Consider the following 26,168-nt stretch of genomic DNA (forward strand, 5'->3'; position numbering starts at 1 on the left):
TCACATAACAGCACTCAGGTTATTCAACAAAGTTAACATAGGAATAAGACTGTACTGTTTTCTTCATCAGCATTCAGGAAAACCAACATACCATTTACAGAGCAATCTTGAGGAAATTACCTGTTCAAGCACTCTCTTGCACCGTTTCTTCTCAGACATATTTATCCTGAACAGATCTTCAATGGGACGAGAATTCTGTGCATCAACAATGTTTCTACCAAGCAAATACAATTTAGCTTTTCATTTAAGAAGCTGGACACACATATTTAATACATAGATATATCTGAGTAAGCTTTTCCCCATGACATAATGAGGAAAGTATGATTATTTAGTTTTAATTGGTGAATGTAAATAACATGTTTATATGAAGATGGTAAATATAATAACTGAACTGACATTTATCTGGCTACCTGAAAGTAACAAAGTAATACTTCAAATAAAAATCACTATTTTGAGATTCTTGCAAATATACCCTCTCAATGAGTGTCAGGAGAGCTACTGGCAACAGAACAAACCCATGTGCTAAATGCCTAAAAATCATGGTTGATCTAAAAATGAAGTTTAACCTTATGCTTCATTTTAATTTTGTGCTTTTTGTGGTCATTTACAAATATATAAGGGACTTAAAAATGCATATGCTGTAAATAAACAGCAACTTCTAGACTCTTACATTATAGGAGAGTAGGTTCCTTTTCTCTTACATTCATCACAATCCTTTCTCAAATGTTGTGCTGGGTGCTTTCACACATCTTACAGTGTGTAAAGTTCACATCCCTACTAAGTAGATGAGATCCTTATTCTCACAAATAAGGAAAATAAGATCCAGAAAGAGTAAGTATATATTAAGTCAAAAAAATACACGTTGTCAGAACGTGGAAGAACCCATCCAACTATAAGTCCTCTGGCTTTGTCACCAAGCCTTTCACGTTATTCAGAGTGGGAATGCAAAGCAAGTCACCGAAATGCAGACAAACTGAAATAATTAAACTCGATAAGCCCCACTATTTTATAAGTTATAACCATGTGTAATAAGCACACTAGATACTTAGATATAAGAATTCAGCTCTATGCTTGCATAGTTTTATTAGAGTTCCATTTACTAACATAATTCTGATACATTAACATACACTAATGAGTTAAAAAGCGTTTAAAAAGTCTTCCAAATTTTTCTCCAATGAAGTAAAAAGAAAGAAATACTTACGAAGCTAGCAGTTCAAGTGCAACTAGTTTGTCTTTACTGAAGGTGAAACAGTTGAGTATATTGACCACTTCTGCTGGGTGAACAGCCACCATTTTCTATTAATATAAAAAATAATGAGAAATTTTTTCAACATGAGAAATTTTCATGCAAGAAACTGCCTTTTGGGGGGAGTGTAATTAAATGTTCTTAATATAAATATTTGAGATGAAAACTGCTTAATCAAAAGTAAGTCCTAACAATGTGAATTAAAATTAGGCTTTTCAACGTAACTACTTTAATTGAAGAGCTAAGTTCTCCTATGTGCTCCTTCTTATCCACATTTCTCAATATGTTCATCTATGGAAAAAAAAATTTAGATGTTCTACTTTCCTCAGAAAGGCTATATAAAAAGGGATATTTACAAATATGGGAGGCACGCTGCTCGAGAAGTTAGAAAAAAATTATATTCCTCAGTTAGAGTGCTAGGTACACCACAATCAGAACTTACTAGTGAAGTCCATGGCACTGAATAGTGTTATTAAAGAAAGGTACTCCAATCACATCATTAGAGGAAAGATGGGTTAAACAGGTTTCTTTATTGAACTTTCTTAAGAGCCTTGTTAACGTGCACTGTGACAATCCAAGATTGTGTGGACTGTTACATAATTTATTTGCCTAGGATACCTGTATCTTTGAAAAGCAGGTCAATTTATAAATGTATGTTAACAGTGCAGGAAATTCAAAAGCAAAGTCAGGATAAGGAGACCAGTTAGAATTAACTGATCAACAAAAGTGGTTTTCAAACACTTTAACTCCTGTACCACCAAAAGAACTGGTAAAACCATATACCCCATTTCGTGTTTTTAAATTGACATCTAAAAATTTTACCAGACGTTTTACGTACCTGCAAAACATAGATTTCCTTATATGTAAGTTTATTACATATTTCTGAAAACCTTGGAACTACTGATGTAGTTCATTTACTTTATGAAAATGTCCATAACAGAACCTGTCAGTCTTCAGTAGGAAAACAGTCAAATCAGACTTACTCTGTCTATAAGTGCACTATGGTGTGCCTGTGCAGCCTTCTCACCTCTGATTTTTAATTCTAAGGTAGGTGGATAGGCAAGCCAGCCTAAGAGCTTTGTCATGAGTTTGCTGTCCTGATAAAATAAGGCAAGGTCCCCATCAGTATTTCTTACGGAAGCTCTGTTTTGCTCTCCCTCTCAGGATAGTGCATTGTCTCTTTGGTCCTTAGAGAAAGATTTTCACCCCTAGCTGACGGGTGAGACAACTTTTTTTTTTTTTTTTTGGTAAAGCAGAAAAAAAGCTATTGTTAAAGAGAAGAAGCACTAACAGACCCAGCACTTTCTTAGGCAAATTAGTTTAGGAAGCTAAGGATTGTAGACTTCCTTAAAGTGATCAATGCCTGATACTCCCAGGAAAATCTTCCTATACAGCCAGGTCCTGTTTGACTTTGATGCCTCTGTTAATCTAGGCTCTAGAGCTGTGCTATCCATATAGTAAGTCGCCACTAGACACGTGTGCCTGTTTAAATTGAAATTAAATAATACCTTAAAAATACCCTTCCTCAGACAGATGACATGTTTTAAGTGCACAAAAGCCACAGGTAGCCAGTGGTTACCATAGTGGATAGAGCTGATATAAAACATTTCCATCATCGCTGAAAGTTAATTTGGACAGTGTTGGTCTAAAAAATGTAAGCATAAACCAGTCTGACTATTCTTCTAAGACTAAATACAAGAGGGTGAAGATATACAAGAATAAAAGTAAATAAAAATACTTAAGAATTCAAGCCCTGTTTTGCTTGCTTATAAATATTTTCTACTCCAATCTGCCAATTAGGACCCTGTACAATTTAATAGTACAGTACATACGATTTAAATTTACAAGTTTTAATTTTTTAACATAGTTATTTTGAATAATCAAAGTATAATGAAATTTAGCATATCTAATGGAAACAAATTACAACTCGAGATGAATTAGAGAAAACTAGGGGAGAATTCAAAATAGTTAAATTTTACATTCTAAGGAAAAATACTTACATGCTGTAATGCTTTCATTGCCTTCAACTGAGGCTCAGCCCAGGAGAAATATCTCAGTAAATCAACCACCTGAAAGCAAAGAACTAATTTAGCTCTAATGACAATGTGTTTGCAGACATTTCTCGAAGATGTATTTCAGTACTTTGAATTACTATTCAAAGTGTGCCGCCTAGGCCCCAGGGATGAGGCATAAGCGTGACACCAGAGTTCAGACTGGGCTGATGGAGTAGCCAAGTGCAGCTACTGAAATTTAAATCAACTGCAATCAAACCAAATCAAAAACTCAGTTCCTTACTGGCACAAGCCATATTTTAAGCGCTCAACAGCCATATGAAGCTGGTAGCTACCATGATGGTCACTGCAGAGAGAGAGAGCATTTCCACCATCACAGAAAGTCTTGGACAGCATTGGTCTAGAATAAAGGAAAGTATAAGGTACAGGAAGAAGAAAGTACCTGAAAAAAAGGAAAGCTGGAAAGGTACTAGATGGAGATAAAAACATCGCGTAGGAATATAAAGATATAGTATGAATGGAAAGTTTCAAAACATTTAGTGGAGAATAACAGTTTTAATCAATCACGAAAGAGTGTTCAGTGGTGTGGTTTAGTGTAGGTTCACTAACTTCTACTCTTTAAATCACATCTGGAGGGCATACTACTCTTACTTAGACCACAGATCTATTCCCTAAAAATGTAAGAATCACCCTGAATCACGCCAGCAGCTTCTAAATGGTAAGTCATTTTGAGAGCACAGCCAGCCAGGCTCTCTCCCACTACCACCAGCGAAGTTCAAGTGAATGAGGGAGATACTGTGCAACAGCCAGGAAGAGGTGAGCAGACACCACGATCACAACACTGAAGTCTCTGCGTGGTCACCACCACCTGGGTTCACTGCCTCTAAGGACACCCCAAAAGGGGAAAAAAAGACTCAAGACGAGAGGGTAATAAAATCTGGGTTAATGAATTATTTTACTGTGAGCTCCTAAAAACGTGTTAAGGCTTCAATTATTCCACAAAGCGAGGTTAATGTTAGGAACTGGTGTGGTCTGTGAAGAAGAGTAAAAACACTTCACTCCTTAATGAGCGATACATAAATAGCAAATAAGTATTGTGGTTACTTTCTACACAATTTTCTAAGAGTCTATGCCCTTACTTTTATGAGAATAATGTTTTTACTATATAGAGTAAATGTCACCTGGGACTTTACCAACCATAAAACTTTATAACTTATCATGTATGATTATTATATTATAATATAATAATCATTATAATAAGCTTAGAAGGTCACACTTAGAAAGTAGCTTGATAAAATTTTTAATAACTTTAGCAAAGTCATTAAATTTTTAGCAAAGTCATTAAATTTCCACAGTAGGAAGTTATCTACAAAATTTCACATATATACACAGAAACACAAGAGAAGGAAAGAAAAGCTATCAGCTATGTGAAATCATAAATCTTTCTCTGAAACATTTAAATTTTTAAAAAAGCATAAGGCAATTTTGAAAAGTAATGGGATAGCTGCAAAACCCTCATTGAATAGGCAGCAACACGTGCCAGTCACAAAGCAGCTTTGAGGACTTCAGTAGGCAGAACGACAGGCTTAAAGTTATTCAAGTTTTGAAAGTCTTGAGAAACAGATGAAAAGTTGGAGCATTTACTAACTCAATCTATAGATTCATCCACTGTCTACCCTACTCACGTTCCCAACCTTTTCTGTTCTTCAGATGTACATTTCCATTTCTGGTCTATTTCTCTATCAAGTATTTTCCAAGTATCTCTTGGAAATCCAGCTTTCTCTGCATATGTGTGTGTGTATATATGTGCAAACCTGTTTGTCAAAATCAGCAAACTCCCCCTAAAGTTGGGTGAAAGTCCCCACTAAACTACCACACTGAAAGTATTAGTCTTCTGGCAATTACAGAAACTACTTATTAGACACTATTTTTTTTCTTATTTGCTAAAATTTTTACATAGTGGCTTCATGTAAGAACATATATCACCATTTGTTCAAGTTTTATAAAATGTAGAGAATTTTGCAATTACTGACTCATAAATACTGTACAATTTTGGGTATGTTTACCATTAGAAGTTTATAACATATGATACTGTGCCCAGAATATAAACACTTTGAACTGCTTTCTTCAGACACTGCATTTTAAAATCATGTTAGCATATGATATCGTGGTGAAAGTGGGTATGCTTATAAACTATCCCAACTATAAATCATGTAAAGTTTTCTGCTAAAACTGAAAGCTTCTAAAGTTCCTGAATAAACACAGCAACAAAGTAAAAGCAATTCTGAACTTGACCAGCAGGTAAATAAAGACACTAATCAGAACATCAGTGTGAAAGAAAAAGAACAAAAAAAATGCTGTTGCTTAAACAAATAAAGGAATACCTGTTCACTGGAGAAATATCCATGCACATATTCAATTGCTTTTAATTTGTACTCTGTCAAAACAGCCTAAAAAACATAGAAAAACAGAATGAATATATGTAATCATATGCATATATCAAAACTGCCTAAGCAACTCAAACAGCCCTGGCACAAGGAGGCCGATAAAGTCACCATGGTGATGTGACATTCTACCTTCCCAAGTTCCATGCTGTAAGGGATACACTGAGACAGCCGGAAAAGCCCCTGGGCCTCCCTACTCACTCCTACAAAGGAAGGGAACAGAATTGTGAGAGATATGATTCGACATTAACAGAAATTAAGTATTCCTGGAAAAGTAACTGCAGTTTTAAAGCATCCAAAATCCAACAAGCCGTCATTTTTAAGGTTAAACGTACTACCCATCACTCATTCATCAGATAATTATTTATTGCACACCTATATGTGCTAAGTGATAGAGAAACATGAATAAGACATGGTCTAGTCCAGGCTCTCAGTATTTCTACAGGGATGTGAACCCAGGAGCCAATCTGTGCACCTGACGCTAACTGGCAGTGCGGCCTCTGAAAGGCATTTTAATTGCCCTGAGAGCCTCCTCACCAATCACTACCCACCTCAGTTACTGTGAGGATTAAAACAGTCGAGAGTAGATGTGACACATAATAGGGAAGTTCAGAGAGGAGTCGATGGCCTTGACCCAGCACTATCTAGCGCCCAACGAAATCATGTATTATCTCCTTGCAACTATATGTTAAGCTTACAGATGGAAACACCAGACTATCAAAATTTGGTAACAACTACTCATTAAAAATCCACTAATCCCCTTTGTATGGTGACAGATGGTAACTAGACATATTGTAGTGGTCATTTTCTAGTATACAGATAAACACGGACAGTGTTGTAGGTCAGTTACACTCCAGAAAAAGAAAAATCAACTAATCCCTTTGCATTCACTACAAAATAATCGTATTTGTACTTTTCACATGCATCATTCTGCTAAGAGAAAATACTACGACCAGTCAACAGAGAAACACATCCAGGGAGCTCAGTAGCTGAAATTTCACTGAAAAAGGGGAGGGAATGGTATTCTGGATAATGTACTCTTGGGAGTTCGAGTATTATTGCCATTATTGGACACAATCAAAAGCAAGTTTCTGGCCCAAATCCTGGACTGTGTTGATGCCAAGTCATGTCTTAATTTTTTGATCAGCACCTGAGAGGCCCAGCTGTATCCCCAGGCACAACACCATGGCACTCAGGAGTCAGACTACCCAACTTTGAACAGTGCTCTCCTCCCTCACCAGGTGGGTAACTTTGAGCTGGCTGGTTAACCTCACAGATACTAGATCTGACCTCTGTAAAATGAGGGTTGTTAGGAGGATCTAATCAAATAACGCATGGAGAAAGTGCTTAGAATAGACACACTCAGTTAAGTGCTCAGTAATAAATGACTATTATTGTTATTACCCCCTTCTTAAAAAGCAAATTAAATATTGCTTTTTCCCCTCCTTTCTTCTCCCCTCCTATTTCTTTTTCTAGTGTCTTCTTACATGGCTTTGTTTTAAATGACAGTTGTGACAGCCAGTATTACCTACAGACGTAATGGTGACATTCAGAAAGATACTACCTGGTTTAAACCGACTTACATTTACAAAGTCTGAGAGCAATTTTTAAAAAGCCAACAGTAATTCACACACTTAGATATGCTTATATATTCATCCCATTTTAATAGCCTAATACTATGTTGATGTATCTAGTTATTTGGCATAGACAGCAAAAGATGTATTTTGATTTCAGACCAGAAATAAGGACTTAAGTTGCTATGTATTTGACTTTAATCTCTGGAAAATTTCCTATTCCCTTCATTAGTAATTACTATGTCATCTTCCCAGAGTTTAGAAGGGAGAGAATATGCAAACCAACACTCTACAGCTTCCAAAGGTAGAAATCAACTGGTCTACCCGAACAAATTATTTTCTCATAAACCGTAGTTTAACATCAGCTCATGAACAAACTGTGGCAAATTCTAAGCATATAATTATCAAGCTAATGTTTTATTGCAAATTTTCATTGGACAAATTGGGTTTGCAAAAGCAGAAATTCAAAAAATCCTTAATATCCTTACAAATGTAAATTTAACCTAACACTCAAATTTGACGAAGAAAAAAGCTTTAAAAAGGATGAAAGAAAACAAACATTTTGCTTTACAGAGAATGAAGAAAAACAGCATGTCCACAAGCAATTTTATTAATAACTTCGTAAGCTGAAATAAATAATAATCACCAGAGCACAAGGTAACAAGTCTTTTCGCGTCAACAAGGGTCTTAAAGATATGAAAATGGCGAGATAATTGCCCGGAAATTCTAAGCAAAGGACCCTGTATTAGCATAAGAATGGTTTGTCAGTTCTTCCAGGTTTAACTTTGTAAACTCGTACATTTTGCGCTTGAAATAGTGTTAGGCTCAAGGGTACATGCCAAATTTTTTGCTGTCCCGTTCATTCTGGGAGGTAGGCTATGCACAATAGCCTCAAAATGAAGCAAAAACTTGAAAGCAGGAGAAAAAAGTTTTGAAATGCGAGTGTTTGAAGCCCATTCCTAAGAATGACTTTAAACTTAATGCCACACTTATTAGGACACTAATTTTGTCCGGCACAGGCAACAAATATAGTCCGCTTATACTCAGATTTTAAAAACCTGTGATAATAACTACCGTTAAAGAAACTCCCTACGCTATTATCTCTAGTTTTCACTCACTCTTACGTTACTAAAGAGGAAATCGGTTCAGAAATATTAAAATCACTTATCCGAAACTACAGAGCTATTAAAGATTTGTAGCGGGTTTCGGAACCAGGGGCTCTGAATATGATATCCGCAACACCGCACTGATTCTCAAGAAGTTTAGCGTTAACATAATTTCTATTTGTATCGTGAAATATATCAAGATTTAAACTCCTACCCTACACGTTAAAATTCCAACCAGTTTTGCAATCCTTAAGCCCGTATTTTACACAATCTGCACGCAGTCCCTCAAAGAGAACCAATCACAAGAATTCGTAGCTCACAGATTTAAGGAATTAAGTGCAATTACCTTTCTAATTTCATCCAGCACCGTTTCAAAGGACTTTTTGTCCATCTTGACTACTATCTCGACGAGAGGAGTTACAGTTTCAATTACAAAACGTTCATCCCTGGTCCGCTCCGATAGTAAAAACGTTTACAGCTGAGAAGAAAAAAGACTCAAGGAGCAGAATAAAGGATGCGAAGAGGTAGAGTACTTCAAACTCTGCAAAAATTTCTAAAAGTGCAGACTTATAAAAACTTTTTATTAAAAACAAAACCCGTCAGGCTTCCCCAGCTTCTTTACACAAAGCTTCAGGACCCCCTCGGGGAAGAGAAACCCGAGGTTCGGTGGCCGGAGGCAGAGCGTCGGTCCCCGCAGCTCAAAGGCATGCGCCGCCGGGGGAAGGTCCGGAAGCCGCCTTCCCGAGTGGAGCGGCCCGGAGAGCAGAGGCACCCGCGCCCCGAATCCCGCGGGCGGCGAGGAGGGAAGCACCGGCTTCTCGGCCCGCACTTGCACCTCGGCCGCCGCCGGCCGCCCCTCACCGCCGCGAACCGGGCCTCATGGCCCGCCTCGCGCTCACTCCCAGCAGCTCCGCCGGACTCCTGGGTCCCGTAGCCCGGGCAGCAGCGGCCTGGCAGCTCTTTGTTACAAGCTGCCACCGCTTCCGGGAGCGGGCCGGCGGCCGGCGAGCACCGGGAGCCGGGCGAAGGGGGTACGGTCTCAGGTAGGGGGACTCCCGAAGACCGCAGCGCCAACGGCGCCAAGAGCCCTTCCTGGTTACCCCCAGAGCTTCCCCCGGCTCGTGGGGTCCTTCAACGGAGCCCGTCGCGCCAGAGTAAAGTCAATTCTGCGCCGTCTGCTGAAGCCACTCTTCGCGGAGAGCCTGTGGAGGGGTCCTGGTGTGGGAATGTAGGTGTCCATAGCGGATGCCTGGATGTCTCGGAATTGGATGAAGTTGAAGTCTTTCCCAGAGCCTGAAAGTTATTAATCAAACCTTAATTCTAAGGTTTGACTGTGCTAATTATTGGTTGTTAAGTCTGAATTTAAAAGAATGAACGTCGAGTAGTTAAGGCATATCTAAGGGCGCCCCGATTTTGGTGGACCGGAGAGGTCCACAGCGTGGACCGTCCGAAGGGTGGTCACGGGGTAAACCCGGGGCACGTGACAAGGGGAGGGGAGGGAGGGGAGGGGAGGGGAGGGAGGGGAGGGGAGGGGAGGGAGGGGAGGGGAGGGGAGGGAGGGGAGGGGAGGGGAGGGAGGGGAGGGGCGGGGGGAGGCGGGCGGTGGGAACGCCCTGAAAATCCGGAACCCTGGTTCTGATTTTCTTTCGCCCTGGTCTTTGCTGCCTTCTGGTTCTCTCCTAGGCTCATTGGAGCTAGGAGCTCAGTGCAGCGACGAACCGCGTGGACCTGAGGCTGTCCGGGCGGCCCCCAGCCGCCTGCCTATTTTCTTCCTCGCCAGGATTCCTGTCTAGTCATGACGAGATTCTGGGTCTGCGTAGCCGGCGCTGGCTTCTTTCTTGCGTTTCTGGTTTTCCATTCTCGATTTTGTGCCTCTCGGGTGAGTTGGATAGTGAGGAAATGGCTGTCGGGTGTGTGGATAGCACTGTGGGGAGACGGTCTTGGGATGGAGGTGGCGCTGGTTCTCTTACTAGTTCATCTCAGAACCTGCACCGGGGGCCGAACCGCCGACGCGTCGCCTGTTTCTTAGCGTTAAAACGTGTGTAATATGGTACATCGCCATTTTCCTTATTTTCTCTTCTTTCCCAGCTCCCGTTACCTCTTCACTTTGCTTTTAAAATTTCCTGGAGACCTGAGGAAGCCCTTTACCGGCTGGATGTGGATTGGCCTAAGTATTCAGAATACTTCACTGGAGCAACATTTTGTGTTGCAGTTGACTCCCTCAACGGATTGGTTTACGTAGCCCAAGTAAGTAAAATTGGGATTTTTTTTTTTTTTAGGTTATGGATACAAGGAAAACAGTTTTCCTGTCTCACCGAACTCAGTAACTGTATACGTTTATATTACGCCAATTGTAGAGTTCGTTTTTTGAGTTAAAGTTAATACTTTGGTTTTGAACGCGATAGAGATTAATATTGTAAGGTTTTGTAGATGGTTTTTTAAACGTTCCTAAATTCCTCGGTTAACCTGTAATTTTTGTTTCTCTCTGCCAAACTAAAGATTGCTTCCTTAAAAGTGATCCTATCTAAGCCGTTATTTTTGTATACCTTCAGAGAGGGGATAACATCCCAAAGGTGTTAGTGTTCACAGAGGATGGATATTTCCTACGAGCCTGGAATTATACAGTTGACACACCTCATGGTATATTTGCAGCCAGTACACCACATGAACAATCCGTCTGGATCACGGACGTAGGAAGTGGTATGTTTAGTAATACCTATTAAATTATCTTGCTAGAAATCACATCTTTGCCCATGTTCTTGCTTGTCCGTTTTAAAATCAGAGTGGCCGAATCTAATTGTAATTCCTTTAATGATTCGTGAAATCGCTTGTTTCTAAATCTTTATATTGTACTTCCGTAGAATCAGGACATTTAACAAGGAGGCTGTAATTATTATGATCTTTCCTTTAAGTTGTCACAGGGCTTTTGCCTTTTAAAATATCAGTTGCTCTTCCTAGAGTAGATAATTCTAAACTTCTTCTGTGAAGCAAAATAAAATGGCGATCTCTAAAAGCTAATGAATGGAGTCCTTGCCTTTAGTTTTCCTTTACCACTTCTCTTTCAAAAGAAATTATGCTGATAACAGAAGTTATAATAGGCTAAGTGCCTAATAGTTTTAAACAGATCTCATGTGACAATATAATGAAAAATCTTTGACTTCAGTTCTTGCTATTGAACCACATGCTTTAAAAAGTGAAAAAAAATTATTCCAGGTGAAACAAAAGAGAGAGAGTGAGATTATGCTGAGAAACCAGAACTGCTTTCTTGCCCAGAGTAGAAGATCTGCACAAACTGCTGGTAATGTTTCTGAAATCCCACTGACATCAGCATGTCTGAAACCTTCCTTCTGTCGAATATTTTTAGTAGAATGTGCTGCAAAACAAAGTAAACACAGTTGAACTTAAAACCGTGAGATAAGTTTTCAGAGATAACTGTTTGCTTGTGCTTGTAGCTTAAGACAAGATGGTATAAGAGATAACCTGGTATTGTCTTAGGATCTCCGGAAGGAAAGAGATCTTAAAATATTTCTAGTCTTGTCCCAGTTATGTTCATGGCTTGAAGGTCCTTCTGTTTCCCCACTTCTGGCTAATGCAGATACCGTTTTGGAATTAAAGAGGTCTCAGTTTTTGTAAGAAGTGCCCTTACCACATCTGTTCTCAGAACCCAAAAGATTTCTGAGCCTCAGCCCCGTGACCCATTTATTTAAAGCTGTATTTTGGATGGTAAGATTTTGGTTAACCCCCCAAAATCTAAGTTATCTCTGAGTTCATTGTTAGACTCTATGAAATTTGATTATTTTCGCTTTTTATTTATTTTTTTTCTTTTCTGGATTCACTGTTAAAAGAGGCCATTACTTTTTAATTCGTTCCATTCATGTGATCTTTTTTTATAAAATACTTCACTGGTTCCCAGAAATAAAAAGAACACACATGATCTCTTCATTCTTTCCATTATAGGTTGTTTTTCCACACACAGATCTGAAGACAGTTTTTCTATTCCTTCCTATATTTCGAAGAATAAATTCTCTTCAGTAAAAACATGGCTGCATATCATAGCCATTAAACAAAAATATTTACTGTTATTCTATTTCTTTTCCAATTCCTTAGAGACTTTGTAGTTTGCTTTCTTTAATGTTTTGTTCTCTTATTATTGCTACAGACTTTAGCTCAAGTCTCCAAAACAAGTGTAATAATAAATACAATTGTCAAGATAGGATTGTAATGCAAGCTGATTCACTTTATTTCCAGAGACCCCATTGTTTCCAATTTATCATTTGAATGCCTACCAGTTAGTTGGTCTTGGTATGCCTTCAAGTTGGTTTCTGTTAACCGCTTTATAGTTTTTCCCTATTTGTAAATATTCCACTTTATACTTTTGCTTGTAAGATAAGTTTCAGTGTGAGAAGATAATATACTGGTGATTTGGAAAGATCTATTCCTTTCTTAGGAAAGAAAAGCTAATGGGTTGAATTTCGTATTTGTTTCCACTAGGAGAAAATGTAGCTTAAAAAAGTCAGTATTGTTATAAACCAATGTTACCGCAATAAAAAAAAAGACTTAAAAAAATTAACACAAGAATAGATATAAATGACTTTTATAAACAGAAGTTTGTATTATAAAGAACTTTTTCAGTCACCCACTGAAATTGGAGATCTGCCCGTGAATGACTGGAATAACAGTTTTCAAATATAAGTTGTTCCTTTTCCAGATCCTTCTTAATTTTCTTATACAAGTAATGCTTATTCAAGGTCATAAGATTAAAAGAAGAAAATGGTGTACCAGTACTTTTACATCATGAGCCTTCTGTTTAAGGAGTCAGGTTTTTTTTTTTTTCAGTTTTTTTTATTTGGATTTAGAATCTTACTTTGGAGTACCTGAGGTTTTAATTCATGAACGGATTTGGCTATAACTAATGAAGCTCTATTGCTTGTCAAATATAACATTTAATTATCTGAGCCTTTTAACTTTTTATTGCTATTTAATTCTGTTAAATTTTTGCTCTCAGCTTACTTGAAAAATGTGAATGTTTGTACTATGGTTATATATCTGAAATGTGCATGTCTATCTTTATAGGACTCTACGGTCATACTATTAAAAAATACAATTCCTTTGGTGATCTTGTTCAAGTTTTGGGTACCCCAGGCAAAAAAGGCACTGGTTTAAATCCCCTGCAGTTTGATAACCCTGCAGAATTATATGTAGAAGACACAGGGGATATTTACATTGTGGATGGAGATGGAGGATTGAATAACAGGTTGATCAAATTGTCCCAAGGTACGTGGCTTAGTTTTGTGTGGTATTATTGCAATACTTTAAAACTGAAGGAACTTTTTGGCCAATCCAATATAAGAATGTTACTTAATAAGTTGGACTTAATTTGTCTGGTACTCAGTATAACTTCAGTCTTTGCCTCTATCTTCACATTTCCTTCTTCTCTGTGTGTCTCTTTGTCTCAAATCTCCTCTCCTTTCTCTTATAAGGGCACTAGCCATTGGCTTCAGGGTCTGCTCTAAATGCAGAATCACCTCATCTCAATACCCCTAACTTATTGGAACTAGGGCCTTTGCAGATACAGTTAAGGTCACATTCACGGCTCTGGAGATTGAGACTTGGACATATCTTTTTCTGGTGGGGCTGGGGCGAGGGACACCTTCAACTCAGTACAGGGGAACTAAATAAGATGGCCTGTAGAAATGTAATTTTTAAGCTCAGAGGAATGGTAATACCAAATAACAGGTTGGTTGTAAGGGGAACCAGTTTCAGGACAAGGTTGACATGAACCCTAAACAGCGGTTTTGAGTTATGAAAAATTCAGGTGGAAACAGTCATTAAAGAAGCAGATTAATTGCTTGAAACAGGGAAAGAATTTTTTTAAGCATACAAATTAGTCAAATGGATGTATAAACAGAAAGCCAGGAAAACATCAGCTGGGGGTATAACTGAATACTTTGTAACTTATGACATAAAGTATAACATGTAAATGCATAAGGTATTCTGTATGTTGTTCTGACCATATATGTGTACCATTTATAGATTTCATGATCCTTTGGCTACATGGAGAAAATGGGACAGGGCCTGCTAAGTTCAGCATTCCTCACAGTGTTACAGTTGATTCTGATGGTCGGGTAAATATACAGCGTCGCTGGGGACTGTCTGAATATATGGGGGTGGTGCAGAGCATGGATATATGGGCACACGGGAGTGTCTAGACATTTGGATACGTGTGTATGTTAGTGGATGTGTGTATCTGGGTATGTCTGGGCAATTCCTCTGGGTATATCCACATACTCTCTTATAAATGTTTGGGTCCTATAATGAAGTTCCCCAAATATTTAGAAATGAGCAAAATAGATCACTCTGTCATTTAAAGGATAGAAGAAACAAATAATGGAACAGGACATAAGTGAAGTTGCCTGAAAAAAAAAGAGTTGTGTTGAGAACGTGTTGATCAAAAGGGAGATGGAAGAGGTTAATCTTGGAAGCTTGAAAAAAGGAGTGACCAGGCACACTCTAGTTCTCCAAGTGACCTAGCTCTACTCTGTCTGAGGAACAGAAAGCTTTAACCAACAAATTTCAATTTCTTTTGTTCCCACCTCCGTCTGTCCGCTACCACCTCTTGCTTTTACACACCTTTAAGCATACACGTTGTCTCTTTTGGGGAGTCACCTTCCTGTAACCAAACCCACCCAAAATGTTTTATATTAGTTTCTCCACCTGTTTTCCTGTAGTAGCCCTTACTCCCCCATTATAGTAACCATCACACTGTAAGATGATGGTTAAATTGTCTCCCCTAATAAGAGTGTAGGCAGTATGAGGGCTGGAACTGCATCCCTTCTGCTTTCTGTGTTAGTGCCTAGCACGTAGGAGTCATCTTACATCTTTGTTAAATGACTGAATGCCTTGGTGCGCAGTGGATGCATCAGACTATCTTGGCTTCACGCCATTAGAAATTTAATTCATTTCCACTTCTGATTCTGTGCTCAGCAAGCAACCTTCTGATTATGACTTGGCTTCCTATGTTAACAGAGAGAGAATGTTTTGATCATAAAATCTGCAAGTATTTGCATTGTAGATAGGAAGATAACTGAACATAGGAACTTCATCTGAAAATTGGGAACTGGAAAATTGGAATTCTGGTTTTGCACATTACCCTCCTGAACCTGATTAGCCACTCCCCTCATGGGATAAGAACAAGGTCAAGTTTCTGAGTCGGCAAGACCTAGACCCAGGTCAGTTCACCATGGTGAGGAATGTCCTTGGAGGTCATTTGATGGGGATCCTCTAGCATCACCAAGTGATGAAAACCGGGCGTGTTCATTTCTGGACCCTTGTGTTTTTATAACGACAGCAGCAATACTATTGTGGCATTTAACATGATTAACTCATTTAATCATCGCCTCAACCCTATGTGAAAAGTTTATTAGTTCCAGAGTTAGACTTGTTGTTTCTTAAACCAGGTTTCTCATAATAAAAATCTGTTGAGTAGGAAAGATAATGCTAACAGCCTATAGTGTCATTCAGTCCAAGGGTCTAAACTGTATTTCCTCCTTGGCCACTTATCTAAGACAGTAATCCCAAAATCCTTAAGGAAACTCCTCTTTAGTAAAGAATCATAGATCAGGAAAAGATCTAAGAAATACCCTTACTTAGGGATCAATAGCCTTTCTAAAGTGATACACTGAGTCTTTATTTGTTTCTGACTAGAGATGAATTTAGTGGCTACCGAAACTCACACACATTGACAAAGACTTAGTCAGGGTTACTCTGAAGAAATAGTCCTGAATCCACAAATCCAAGAACTCCAGGGATCCTCAAAAGGGGGAGGTAGAGGTCAGCACGTTTGGCCCATCCTGTACATATGCTGCAGGTTGCATACATCAGATACAGTACACGAAATGTCATTTAGGTCCAATCTGCCTTCCTGTTTATAACAACAGTTTCCTGAAGAACTCATGGCCGCCTATAGCAAACCTAAATTAAACCTACTGTTAGCCCGTTATCATGCTTTATATGTCACTAAAATCTCCCAAGCTTCTTCTTTAGTTTGGCACTTCGGTTTGGAACTTTGGACACACCCTGGTGAATAGCAGGTAGAGGTTTAATGATGTGATACGAGTGAGCAGCTGGCTTCCCACTGGCCTGGGGTCCTGAAGAGCAGGGCTGCTTTTCTATGTCTTTGTCTTGTTAGCTGGCCCAGGAACCAACAAGTCAACAGGACTCAGTGACAGCGGTTAGAGGAGGGAATGAATGAATGCTGTCACTTCTCGGTGTCTGCCCATCCTCTGCATTGTAGTGGAGTACTCCAGCTTTTCAGTGAGCCAGATGTTTAGTATAGTAGAGCATTCTAGGCTTTGGGTTAAGACGGGTGGCCATACATGGTTCTCTTGCTTATTGTAAGCTCTGCTTAAAACAAAGTATTTAACTTCTCTGCATTTGAGTTTCTTATCTGAAAATGGGGTTTTTAAATATTCTCTTCTGTGAGGTCCTCTAAGTCCTCAATGGGAGTTTATGAAACTAATGAAAATAAACATGCATTCTCTTCCCCTCTTCTTTTTTCTTTCTTTGGATTCCCAGGTGTGGGTGGCGGACCGAGGCAATAAAAGAATTCAGGTGTTTGATAAAGACACGGGGGAGTGGCTAGGAGCTTGGAATAATTGTTTCTCCGAAGAGGGACCTTCTGCAGTCAGGTAATCATTTCTTTTTGTTTTAAAATGCTTGTTTGATTTGGTTTATGTTAAGTTTCTCTGAAGAGCTAGCTGAAAGTTTAGAACATTTACTGTTAATTTTAATCAGGGAAAAAGGAGAAGGAAAGAAGTTTTCAGAGAACATGTAATCATATTTCAAATCCCAGGCAGCGTGAATGTGGTTAAACTCCCAGCGCACTGTGGGATCCAAGTATCAGAGATAATAAAGCCTGGACCTTCCTACATCCTCTGCCCTCGAGATGCAGTTTATTTTTAAACAGAGAATGAAAATAAAAATCTTGAGTCTATAGTTTCAGACCCAGCCTGACACCGATTCTCCATTAGTTTCATCTCTGTGTAATATTCCAATATTGTTAATTTTAAAAACATAAACTAATCTTTGGTTAAGTCTGTCATCACAAATCTCTTGTTCCCTGTGAAGCAGAATCAGATCAATTTTCAAGCCCCCTTTAAAGAACCCTTCAGCAAGCAGGTCCTTACTGTTGTGTAGCACTGTAGGGGATACACATGTCGAAAAAATAAACATGTATGTTAACTTTGCCCCGGTTGATTATGTGACATGTCCTCCTCCTTAGATTTACTCCCGACGGGAAGCACTTGATCGTAGCTCAGCTGAATCTGAGCCGGCTCTTACTCGTGGCGGCGCCCCCGGTAGGAAGCATTGGCGACTGTTCGGTGATCAGCACGATCCAGCTGGCGGATCAGGTCTCACCTCATCTCTTAGACGTCAGTGGGAAGACTGGAGCCGTCTATGTAGCAGAAATTGGAGCAAAACAAGTACAAAAATACGTCCCTGTGAAGAGCTATTTCTCTTCATTCGGTTCGTAACTGTTTCTTTCCCTGAAGGTCGTTTCAAGTGGAAGTTCAGATTCTCAGCTTTGGGGCATTCTTGTGACTTCATTTCACACAAGTGCATAAGGATACTTTATGAAAGAAACGTAGCTCTAATGAAAAATGGGGTGGGAAAGCGGGACTAAGGTGGTAACCCAGTAATTTGCCCTATAGACTCATTCTCGCTGCGGGTGGGGGGAACACAGGAATAAAAATGGGTTTGCAGGATAATTTATTGAATTTCACATAAACAACACAAACCTTCACTTAGTAAAAAATGAACTGCTTGAGAGATGGGGTCAGATGGGGTCTTGATTAACGAGAACCCACAGAGTGCCAGGTCCTGAAGATTCGGGAGTGAGCAGGCAGGGTTGTCTGTGCCTTTGAGTAGCTTATAGTCCACAAAACACGGCAGCAGCAGCGCACCAGGGAAGTAGGACTTTCTGAAGGAGGGGTGTTTTGTCTGAATCATGGAGACTTTGCAGGGGAGTCCGTTTGAGTTCCTCAAGCTCCGTTTGAAAAGCAGGAGGAGAGAACGACGTCCAGGTACAGATGTTAAGAAAAGTGCACGCTTGCTGTGAACTTCGCTAGACTTTATTTTACAGGCCCAGCTTGGCTTTGGTCCTTTAGTTGTAGGATACGTAGTTGCATCCTTTAAGTGTAGGAATAAAATGGCTAGCGTCAAGCACTTTACCGAAAGGGGGTTTTACAAATAACTGGAATGGTTTTTAAAGGGAGCGTTAAAAATAGTTCCTCTCAGTGATGCCACCTTCCTTCCTTCCTTCCTTCCATCCCTCTTTTTTACATGAACTCTGTCCCTTTCTAACATTTGTCTACCTCAGGGAAGTTTTAGAATTATTTATGGGAGAATGTGTGCCAAACACTTGGAGCTATTAAAATGAAGAATTTCCTACCCTTCTATTTCTATGTCTCTTTTTTACCCCTTTGAATATTGGCCTCCCAGTTAAGACCATTTGTTCAGTTTGTTCTAGTTCATTCTAGGTTTGGAAGGAACCTTGCCATATTACAGTCTTACAGTTCATTCTTCGCCTTTTCTCGCATCAGCCTCCATCTTTATCTCCGTGTTTCACTGTAAATTGTATGGCAAGTGAGAAATCTTGAGCTGACTGTCCTCATTACCTGTTACGACTGGAGTCTGCTTTCCAGACCTCGAGGAACTTACACTTTTGTCATATCTTGATGCAGTTAGGAAGGTAAATCTACCAGCAGGAAACCCTCTCCTGTGTTCCAAGGCCATTGATGTGTGTTTGTGCCACTGGTCAAGCTGTGTGATCTAAGTGAGCTGCCTTAGTGTTCTCTTCAGTGAAATGGGAACATCATTGCCTTTCCTCCTTCAGGAAGGCTGTGAGGATCAGATGTGCAATAGGTACAAATGTGCCCTTTGAAGTCTGTAGCTCCAAGTACATTAAAGTCATCTTATTAGCAAGGGTCCTACTACATGTGCTATTTACCTGATACCAGCTATCAGTTTTGCCTTAATTTTGCATTTATTGCTTTTTTTCAAAGCGTATCCTCACAAATTTTATGCAGTTTAGCCAAATCGACTTGGATGAAAGGAAATAATTTGAGGTTTTATTTGTCTTGTTTCCAAGCCAGGACAAGAAGTGCAAATGTCTCTTTGAAAGAATATAGGTTAGATTTTGTCATTTCAAAAATGTTGTATTTAACTTTGTTTTATACCAGATTTTTATAAAACTCGCTGAAAGTATTGTTTCCATGTGTCCTGCTAAAAGTGTTTATTTTATTAGCATACTTGTAATCATGGTATCTCACTTTTCTCCTTTGGATTAATTGGGTAAATTAATTGAATGAGAAGTGTGTTGTATTTTCTATTAAAAAATAAAAGTTTTGGAAAGAATGCTGTATTGTCTGATTTTCCAGTTAAAGCTTGATTTTATTGTTATAAAAGCAGTCTGTAATTTCTTATTCCATTGAAGGATTTCAGCAATCATGAAATCACAGGTTGGGAGTATATCCTCTTCATTCACAGTTGAAGTGAGGGCCGAAGTGTGTAAATATTGCTAGAGGTTGCTTAGAAGACTTAATGTGGCTTTTTTTGGGGGGGCTCTGTTGGGTCTTCGTTGCTGTGCACGGGCTTTCTCTAGTTGTGGCGAGTGGGGGCTACTCGGACCCCTCTCTGCGGTGGCCTCTCTTGCTACGGAGCACGGGCTCTAGGCGCACAGGCCTCAGCAGCTGTGGCGCGTGGGCTCTAGAGCGCAGGCTCAGCAGTTGTGGCGCACGGGCTTAGTTGCTCTGCTGCATGTGGGATCTTCCCGGACCAGGGCTCGAACCCGTGTCCCCTGTTTTGGCAGGCGGATTCCCAACCACTGTGCCACCAGGGAAGCCGCCTTAATGTGGCGTTTAAAATGGTGGGTGGGTACAAATGATAGTAATAACTAGCTAACTATATTTTTGCATTAGAAATGGAATCTCTTTACACCTCTACTTTCTAGATTTATTCTGGGGGGAAAGGGGTAGGGTGTTCTAAGTTAGAACACCAAAGGCTATAGGTATCTTTCTTAACCTCCACTACAACATTGGGTCTTTAAAATGGAACATTTGTCCATCAAAGAAACCATGTATGCAGTGTGACGATAAGCGAAGGAGATCTCTATGCTTTGTGCTCACGTCAGATAACAGATTAAAAGACAACTTCAAGCAATGTGGCTGTTAAGCTAAAAGCAATCAAGGCCTAACTTTTGTTTTGCCTTCGTTGGTTTTAAAACATTGGATTTTAAAGCAGGAAAGATTGGATAGCCAACATTGGAACGGAACTCTTTGACTTACTTCACTCTGTATGACAGACTCGAGGACCGTCCAAGGACAGAAATAAAGATGCAGACATAGAGGTTGGACTTGAGGACACGGGGAGGGGGAAGGGTAAGCTGGGACGAAGTGAGAGAGTGGCATGGACATATATACACTACCAAATGTAAAATAGATAGCTAGTGGGAAGCAGCCGCATAGCACAGGGAGATCAGCTCGGTGCTTTGTGACCACCTAGAGGGGTGGGATAGGGAGGGTGGGAGGGAGATGCAAGAGGGAGGGGATATGGGGATATATGTATACGTATAGCTGATTCACTTTGTTATAAAGCAGAAACTAACACACCATTGTAAAGCAATTCTACTCCATCAAGATGTAAAAATAAGTAAATAAATAAAACTGGAAACTCAGATTTTTGCTCCTCAGACGCACCAAAGTAAATCACAATCAATGAAGTCTTTTTTAAAAAGTCAGAATAAATCACATGTATTTATACAACAAAAATGTACGAAACAACAAATGTATGAAGACAATTAGGCAAACGTCTTCTGCCCTAGCAGTTCACTATCTAGGTGGGAAGACAAGCCACACAAACCCCCCTTACTTTTCAGGCTCTTTCTGGAAGTGCCCTTTGGTACTTGTGTTATATTCATGATACAAAAGAGGGCAGCAGAGTCCAGATTATGGTAAGTGTTTCTTGGAATCAAATGTGGACATCTGTTGACTTTATACTTTGCTTAAATCTGAGGCTCTAGTGTTAACCACACTTAATTTTTCTTCTTTTTCTTCAGTTTGCTTACATCTCGAGGAAATTGGTTTATAGGTGACATATTTTCCAAGGGTTGTTGGAACTTTCTACTGTTTTCATTGGACATTGCCATGTTTAAGAAAAAGAAAAGGTAAAATCTTTTCAGTAGTTCAAACTGACAGCCAGAAGTGAATAACCCTTTTTAACCATTTAAAACTGTAACCTGAAAGGTGTATTTAGTGCAATAGAAAATGTATTTGTGTTAGCAGGGAATTACTCCTTTTCTCCCTACTAGCTTTCTGTTGTTTTAACAATTTCGCTCTGTGGCTGCTGACTCTTTTACAGATGAGCAAAATGGATTATTTACAAAGAGACCAAGTCATTTCTCTACCACGCACTTACCCATAGAATCCCTGAGTTTATTAAGTAAGTTAATCTTCTGAACATTTAATGACATGTAGATACTCTTTGTAAGAACCGAGTGGAATTTGAACAATGAAAAACAGCACTCTTTGAAACTTTTGTTTCTTCCATTGTAAACAATGAAATGATATTGTCATGATTTAATTCTGCTTCAATGCAATTTGTAAGGAAAAGACACCGTGTCATTCATGAAACAAGCATGCTTTGAAATGAGCATGTTTTAGGTAGGTTGAGTCTTTTGAATAAAATCTTTTAAAAGGTAGATCAAATTGTCTGTGTCACAACAGGTTCATATCCTAAACTTGCTTCTCAGTTTTCAGCCATTTCATTCTCAAGAAAGAAAATGTTAGTAGCATGGTGCGTATCTCAGATTTATTCTTTACCAGAATTGATTACTATAATGTGTTATGCAAATTTTTTCCCATAGGACTTTTATGTATTACAAATGGTCACAATCACCAAATTTTTATAACATTTTTCTTCATAGTATATGTACAGGAATATTTTAATGTTTTGATGTTTACTGTGTTTAAATACTAATTTTTACTTAACTAAAGGAATTTAGGAACTAATTATGTATACATTTGTTTTTAATCAACACTAATTTAAAAAATTTATCCAGTTTTTTTCTTTGTGGTGTGTGTGTGTGTGTGTGTGTGTGTGTTTAAGTGTGTGTGTAAAGGGCATTATGCCCAAATAGTTCAGAACAACTGTATCAAAAGAATTAACTGCAACTTAGCATGGCTAAATGTAAATTATATACATTGAAAGAGTCATGGAAAAAGCCTGATTTGGCAACAACTTGTCTGAAAAAGATTTAGAAAGTTTGTTGACCAAAAACATTACAGCCATGTTAAGAAGAACTTGTTGCAATCGCAGGTAACATTGGTGTAAATATAATGGCAAGTTTATAGATAGGATAGTCTGTGATCCTGGTAAGCAGAGCAGAGATCTTGAAGTTCCCTTTGGGATGCAGCATTTTAAGGGAGAATCCCACAAATAGACTCTAATCCCAAAGCAGGGGACCGAAATAACACGGTGTTTGGAAATAATTCTGAGACCCTGACAGGGTGACCATGTAGGAGTAGAGTGAGCTTTCCTCTAGAATTAAGGCAATGAGCAGAAATAACAGAGTGGCCAATTGGCCCAGCCCAGTGAAAAAACCTTCCAGTGGAATGGATTGTGTTAATGCTGGGAGTGGTAAAGCTCAGTGGTTCAGAACTTGAAACCTGGAGTTAGGTCGACCTGGGTTCTGATCCAGGCCCTGCCACTTAACTTTCTGTATTGTTTTGAGATTCTCTGCTTCATTTTTCTCGTTCGTGAAATGGAAATAATAGTATTTTCCTCATAGGATTCTTGTGAATACAAATAAGATCATGTAGAGCATTACACCCATTCTCTGACACACGGGAAGCACTCACCAAACCTTAAGAGATTCACTTGCAGTATTTAAGCCACAGATGGGCAGCCATGCCACCTTTGGGCAGAGATTCTTACACTGGGAAGATGGTGAGGCCAGATGACCTTCCCTATCGTATGATTCTATATTTAGTCGCAGTACCGAAAACTGAAGGTATAGTTGTAAAAACCTAAGTTATCTGTCATTTAGAAATGGCCATTTTTTAAAGACAGATTTTTCACTTTGCATTAAAGCTATTTATCCATCCAACAGGTACCTACATGCCAGGTACCAGGAATAGTGATGAGCAAGGTAAATTTTCTGGAATTTACATTCTACATGGGGAGACAGAACAGTTTGAATGGAAAAAAGAGATTCTGATTAGAATATGTGGTACATATTAACACTTGATTGGCTAAATAAACACCCATTCCCAACCTCCTCCCTTACCTTCTACCACCTTAGAGACTGGTGCTTGCTTTCTCAGCTAAACAGCATGTAGAGGTAGCCATATGATGTGATACGGTCTGGCCAATGCGGTCCTGGCACTTGTGGAAAATCATTTGGTTTTTTGATTTTAAAAAAAGGTATATTTGGCACCACCATCTTCTCCCTTGAATTGAACTTGAATGTGATGCCTGGAGTTGCAGCAGCCTTCTTGGAACTATAAAGCAACAAACCAACATTCTTAAGGAAGACAGAAAGCTAGAAGGAGCCTGGGTTTTTATGATTGGGGAATCACTGAACTGGCCTTGTAGTTCCTTTCTGCACACTTCTTTTTATGTGAGATAATTAAATGTTTGAGTTACTTAAGCCACAGTTAGTTGGATATTTTCTTGCAGATTAAATTATTCCTAAGAAATTCAATGTTGAATTAACCTGTATTAATTTGGGAAGGATGGATATTTTTTATGGTTTTAAGAGTCTGTATCCAAGAAAATAATTCACTCTGCTTTTATGTCTTATATCCTTTAATAAGATAGTATTGGCGTTTTTTAAAAAAAATATACATCCTGTACATTTCTTTTTGACACATTTTGATTCCTATGTCAAATTTATCCTATGTATTTGTTAATTGTAGCTACTATAGTAGGATTTTTTCCCCCATTTCTAATTAGTTTTTGCTGGTATAGAGAAAAAGTATCAAATCTTTTTACATATATCTACTCACCTTTATAAACGCTTACTAATTTTAATTAGCTCTTATAGATATTCACATATGCTAGGTATACCACTCTGAAAATAGAGATAAGTATACCTCTTCAATATTTTTATTGCTTGTTTGATTTCAAAAATTTTATTGCATTAGATACACTGTTCAAAACAATGTTGAATGATAGTCATGATATGGAATGTCCTTATTTCTGATTTTAATGGAAATGTTAGTACTTCACTAATTAATATGATGTCTGCTATTAGTTTTGGTAATTTTAATATTTAAGTAGTTTTTTCAATCTCTGGGATTTTCTTTTTTCTTCTTTTTTTTTTGGCCACGCCACGTGGCTTGCAGGATCTTAGCTCCCCAATCAGGGACTGATCCCGGGCCACTGGTGAAAGTGCTAAGTCTCAACCACTGGACCACCAGGGAATTTCCATCTTGGAATTTTATTAAAAATAATTACTTAGTTTCATAAAATGGCTTTTGGCACTGATGTATACAATATGTTGATTAATGAAAGTTATAGTTTTTTTAATGTTTATTATTAGGAAAAAACCTTACTTGGTCATAATCTCTTGCTTGGGAATTTTATTCTTGAAACAAAGAGGGCAGAAGAGTTCCATTTATATGCACTTCATTATGTTCTGCCCATCTCCAAAAGGAATTTTGAGTTTCTTCACAATAAAATATTTTAAATACATTAAAATAATGTCAAAAAATTGTATGGGGGAGAAAAGTACATTTATGCAAAACCTGGATTAATAACAGGTACAGCAATTAAGGATTAAGTTAATTCTGAGTTTTCTTGTAGCCATAGCAGAGAAGGAAATATGGGTATGTAATTTTCATCTGATAAAAGGAAATAGATTTGTTTTTAGGAAACAAAAACTTTTTTCCCGTTTTTTATTGCATGGATTTTTTTCTAATACATTTATTTATTTTTGGCTGTGTTGGGTCTTCATTGCTGCGCAGGCTTTCCCTAGTTGTGGTGAGCAGGGGCTACTCTTCGTTGCAGTGCGCGGGCTTCTCACTGCTGTGGCTTCTCTTGTTGTGGAGCACGGGCTCTAGGTGCGTGGGCTCAGTAGTTGTGGCGCACGGGTTTAGTTGCTCCGTGGCATGTGGGACCTTCCTGGACTAGGGCTCGAACCCATGTCCCCTGCATTGGCAGGCAGATTCTTAACCACTGCACCACCAGGGAAGTCCATGCATGGATTTTTATAGGTGGAAAAAGCAACATACTTCAACAAAAATTTAATGTAACATAAAACTTCATACTTTTTTATATGATGAAAAATCAAGGAAGGTGTGAGAAGGGGACAGGGTCTTTAAGCCAATAACTCAATAAATAATAAGCACTGGTAGTTGGTGTACACACTACCGATTGGATGCAGTCTGGCACGTCCAATAGAAATGATGGTGAAAGTGTTCTGTATTTCTGCTGTCCAACGTGGTAGCCTTTGGCACTTATGGCCGTTGAGCACTTGGGATGTAGCTTGTGTGTCTGAGGAACTGAATTTTCAACTTTATTTTTAATTAAGTTAAATTTCAGTTGTCACAAATGGCTATTGGCTACTGTATTGATCAGCACACATCAGGTGATTCTGGATTCTCATAATAATGACAAATAATTTGTTTTCGCTCAGTTTCCTTGTTCATTTGTATAATTTGCATTTTCTGCCAACCCCTTAAATTCATGGATTATCCAGCATGATGTTTTGGCAATGTTGGTAATGT

General features: G+C 38.8%; 2 protein-coding genes across 5 annotated transcripts in view; one reads left to right on the forward strand and one right to left on the reverse strand.

Moving 5' to 3' along the window:
* The window catches only part of PROSER1 (proline and serine rich 1), a 149,428-nt gene that overhangs the window by 19,311 nt on the left and 103,949 nt on the right, over nt 1-26,168 (reverse strand). For 2 of the 4 annotated variants that reach the window (XM_060288053.2, XM_030882452.3), the window contains exons 1-5: nt 8,729-9,750; nt 5,643-5,708; nt 3,247-3,315; nt 1,202-1,296; nt 121-214 (exon numbers count right to left, since the gene is read on the reverse strand). In XM_060288053.2, coding sequence (XP_060144036.1) covers nt 121-214; nt 1,202-1,296; nt 3,247-3,315; nt 5,643-5,708; nt 8,729-8,773 — 369 coding nt within the window. In that variant the 5' untranslated portion in view covers nt 8,774-9,750. Of the gene's footprint in view, nt 1-120; nt 215-1,201; nt 1,297-3,246; nt 3,316-5,642; nt 5,709-8,728; nt 9,752-26,168 lie in introns of those variants that run through there. The other 2 variants (XM_060288052.2, XM_060288054.1) reach the window with 2 other exon arrangements.
* NHLRC3 (NHL repeat containing 3) lies at nt 9,979-18,839 on the forward strand. The gene is made up of 7 exons (XM_030882450.2): nt 9,979-10,261; nt 10,471-10,629; nt 10,935-11,082; nt 13,456-13,656; nt 14,416-14,507; nt 16,957-17,069; nt 17,663-18,839. The coding sequence occupies exons 1-7, from the start codon at nt 10,178-10,180 to the stop codon at nt 17,913-17,915; spliced, it is 1,050 nt and encodes a 349-aa protein (XP_030738310.1). The 5' UTR covers nt 9,979-10,177; the 3' UTR covers nt 17,916-18,839.

The sequence above is a fragment of the Globicephala melas genome, chromosome 18 (genome assembly GCF_963455315.2).
Source record: "Globicephala melas chromosome 18, mGloMel1.2, whole genome shotgun sequence".
NCBI lineage: Eukaryota > Metazoa > Chordata > Mammalia > Artiodactyla > Delphinidae > Globicephala > Globicephala melas.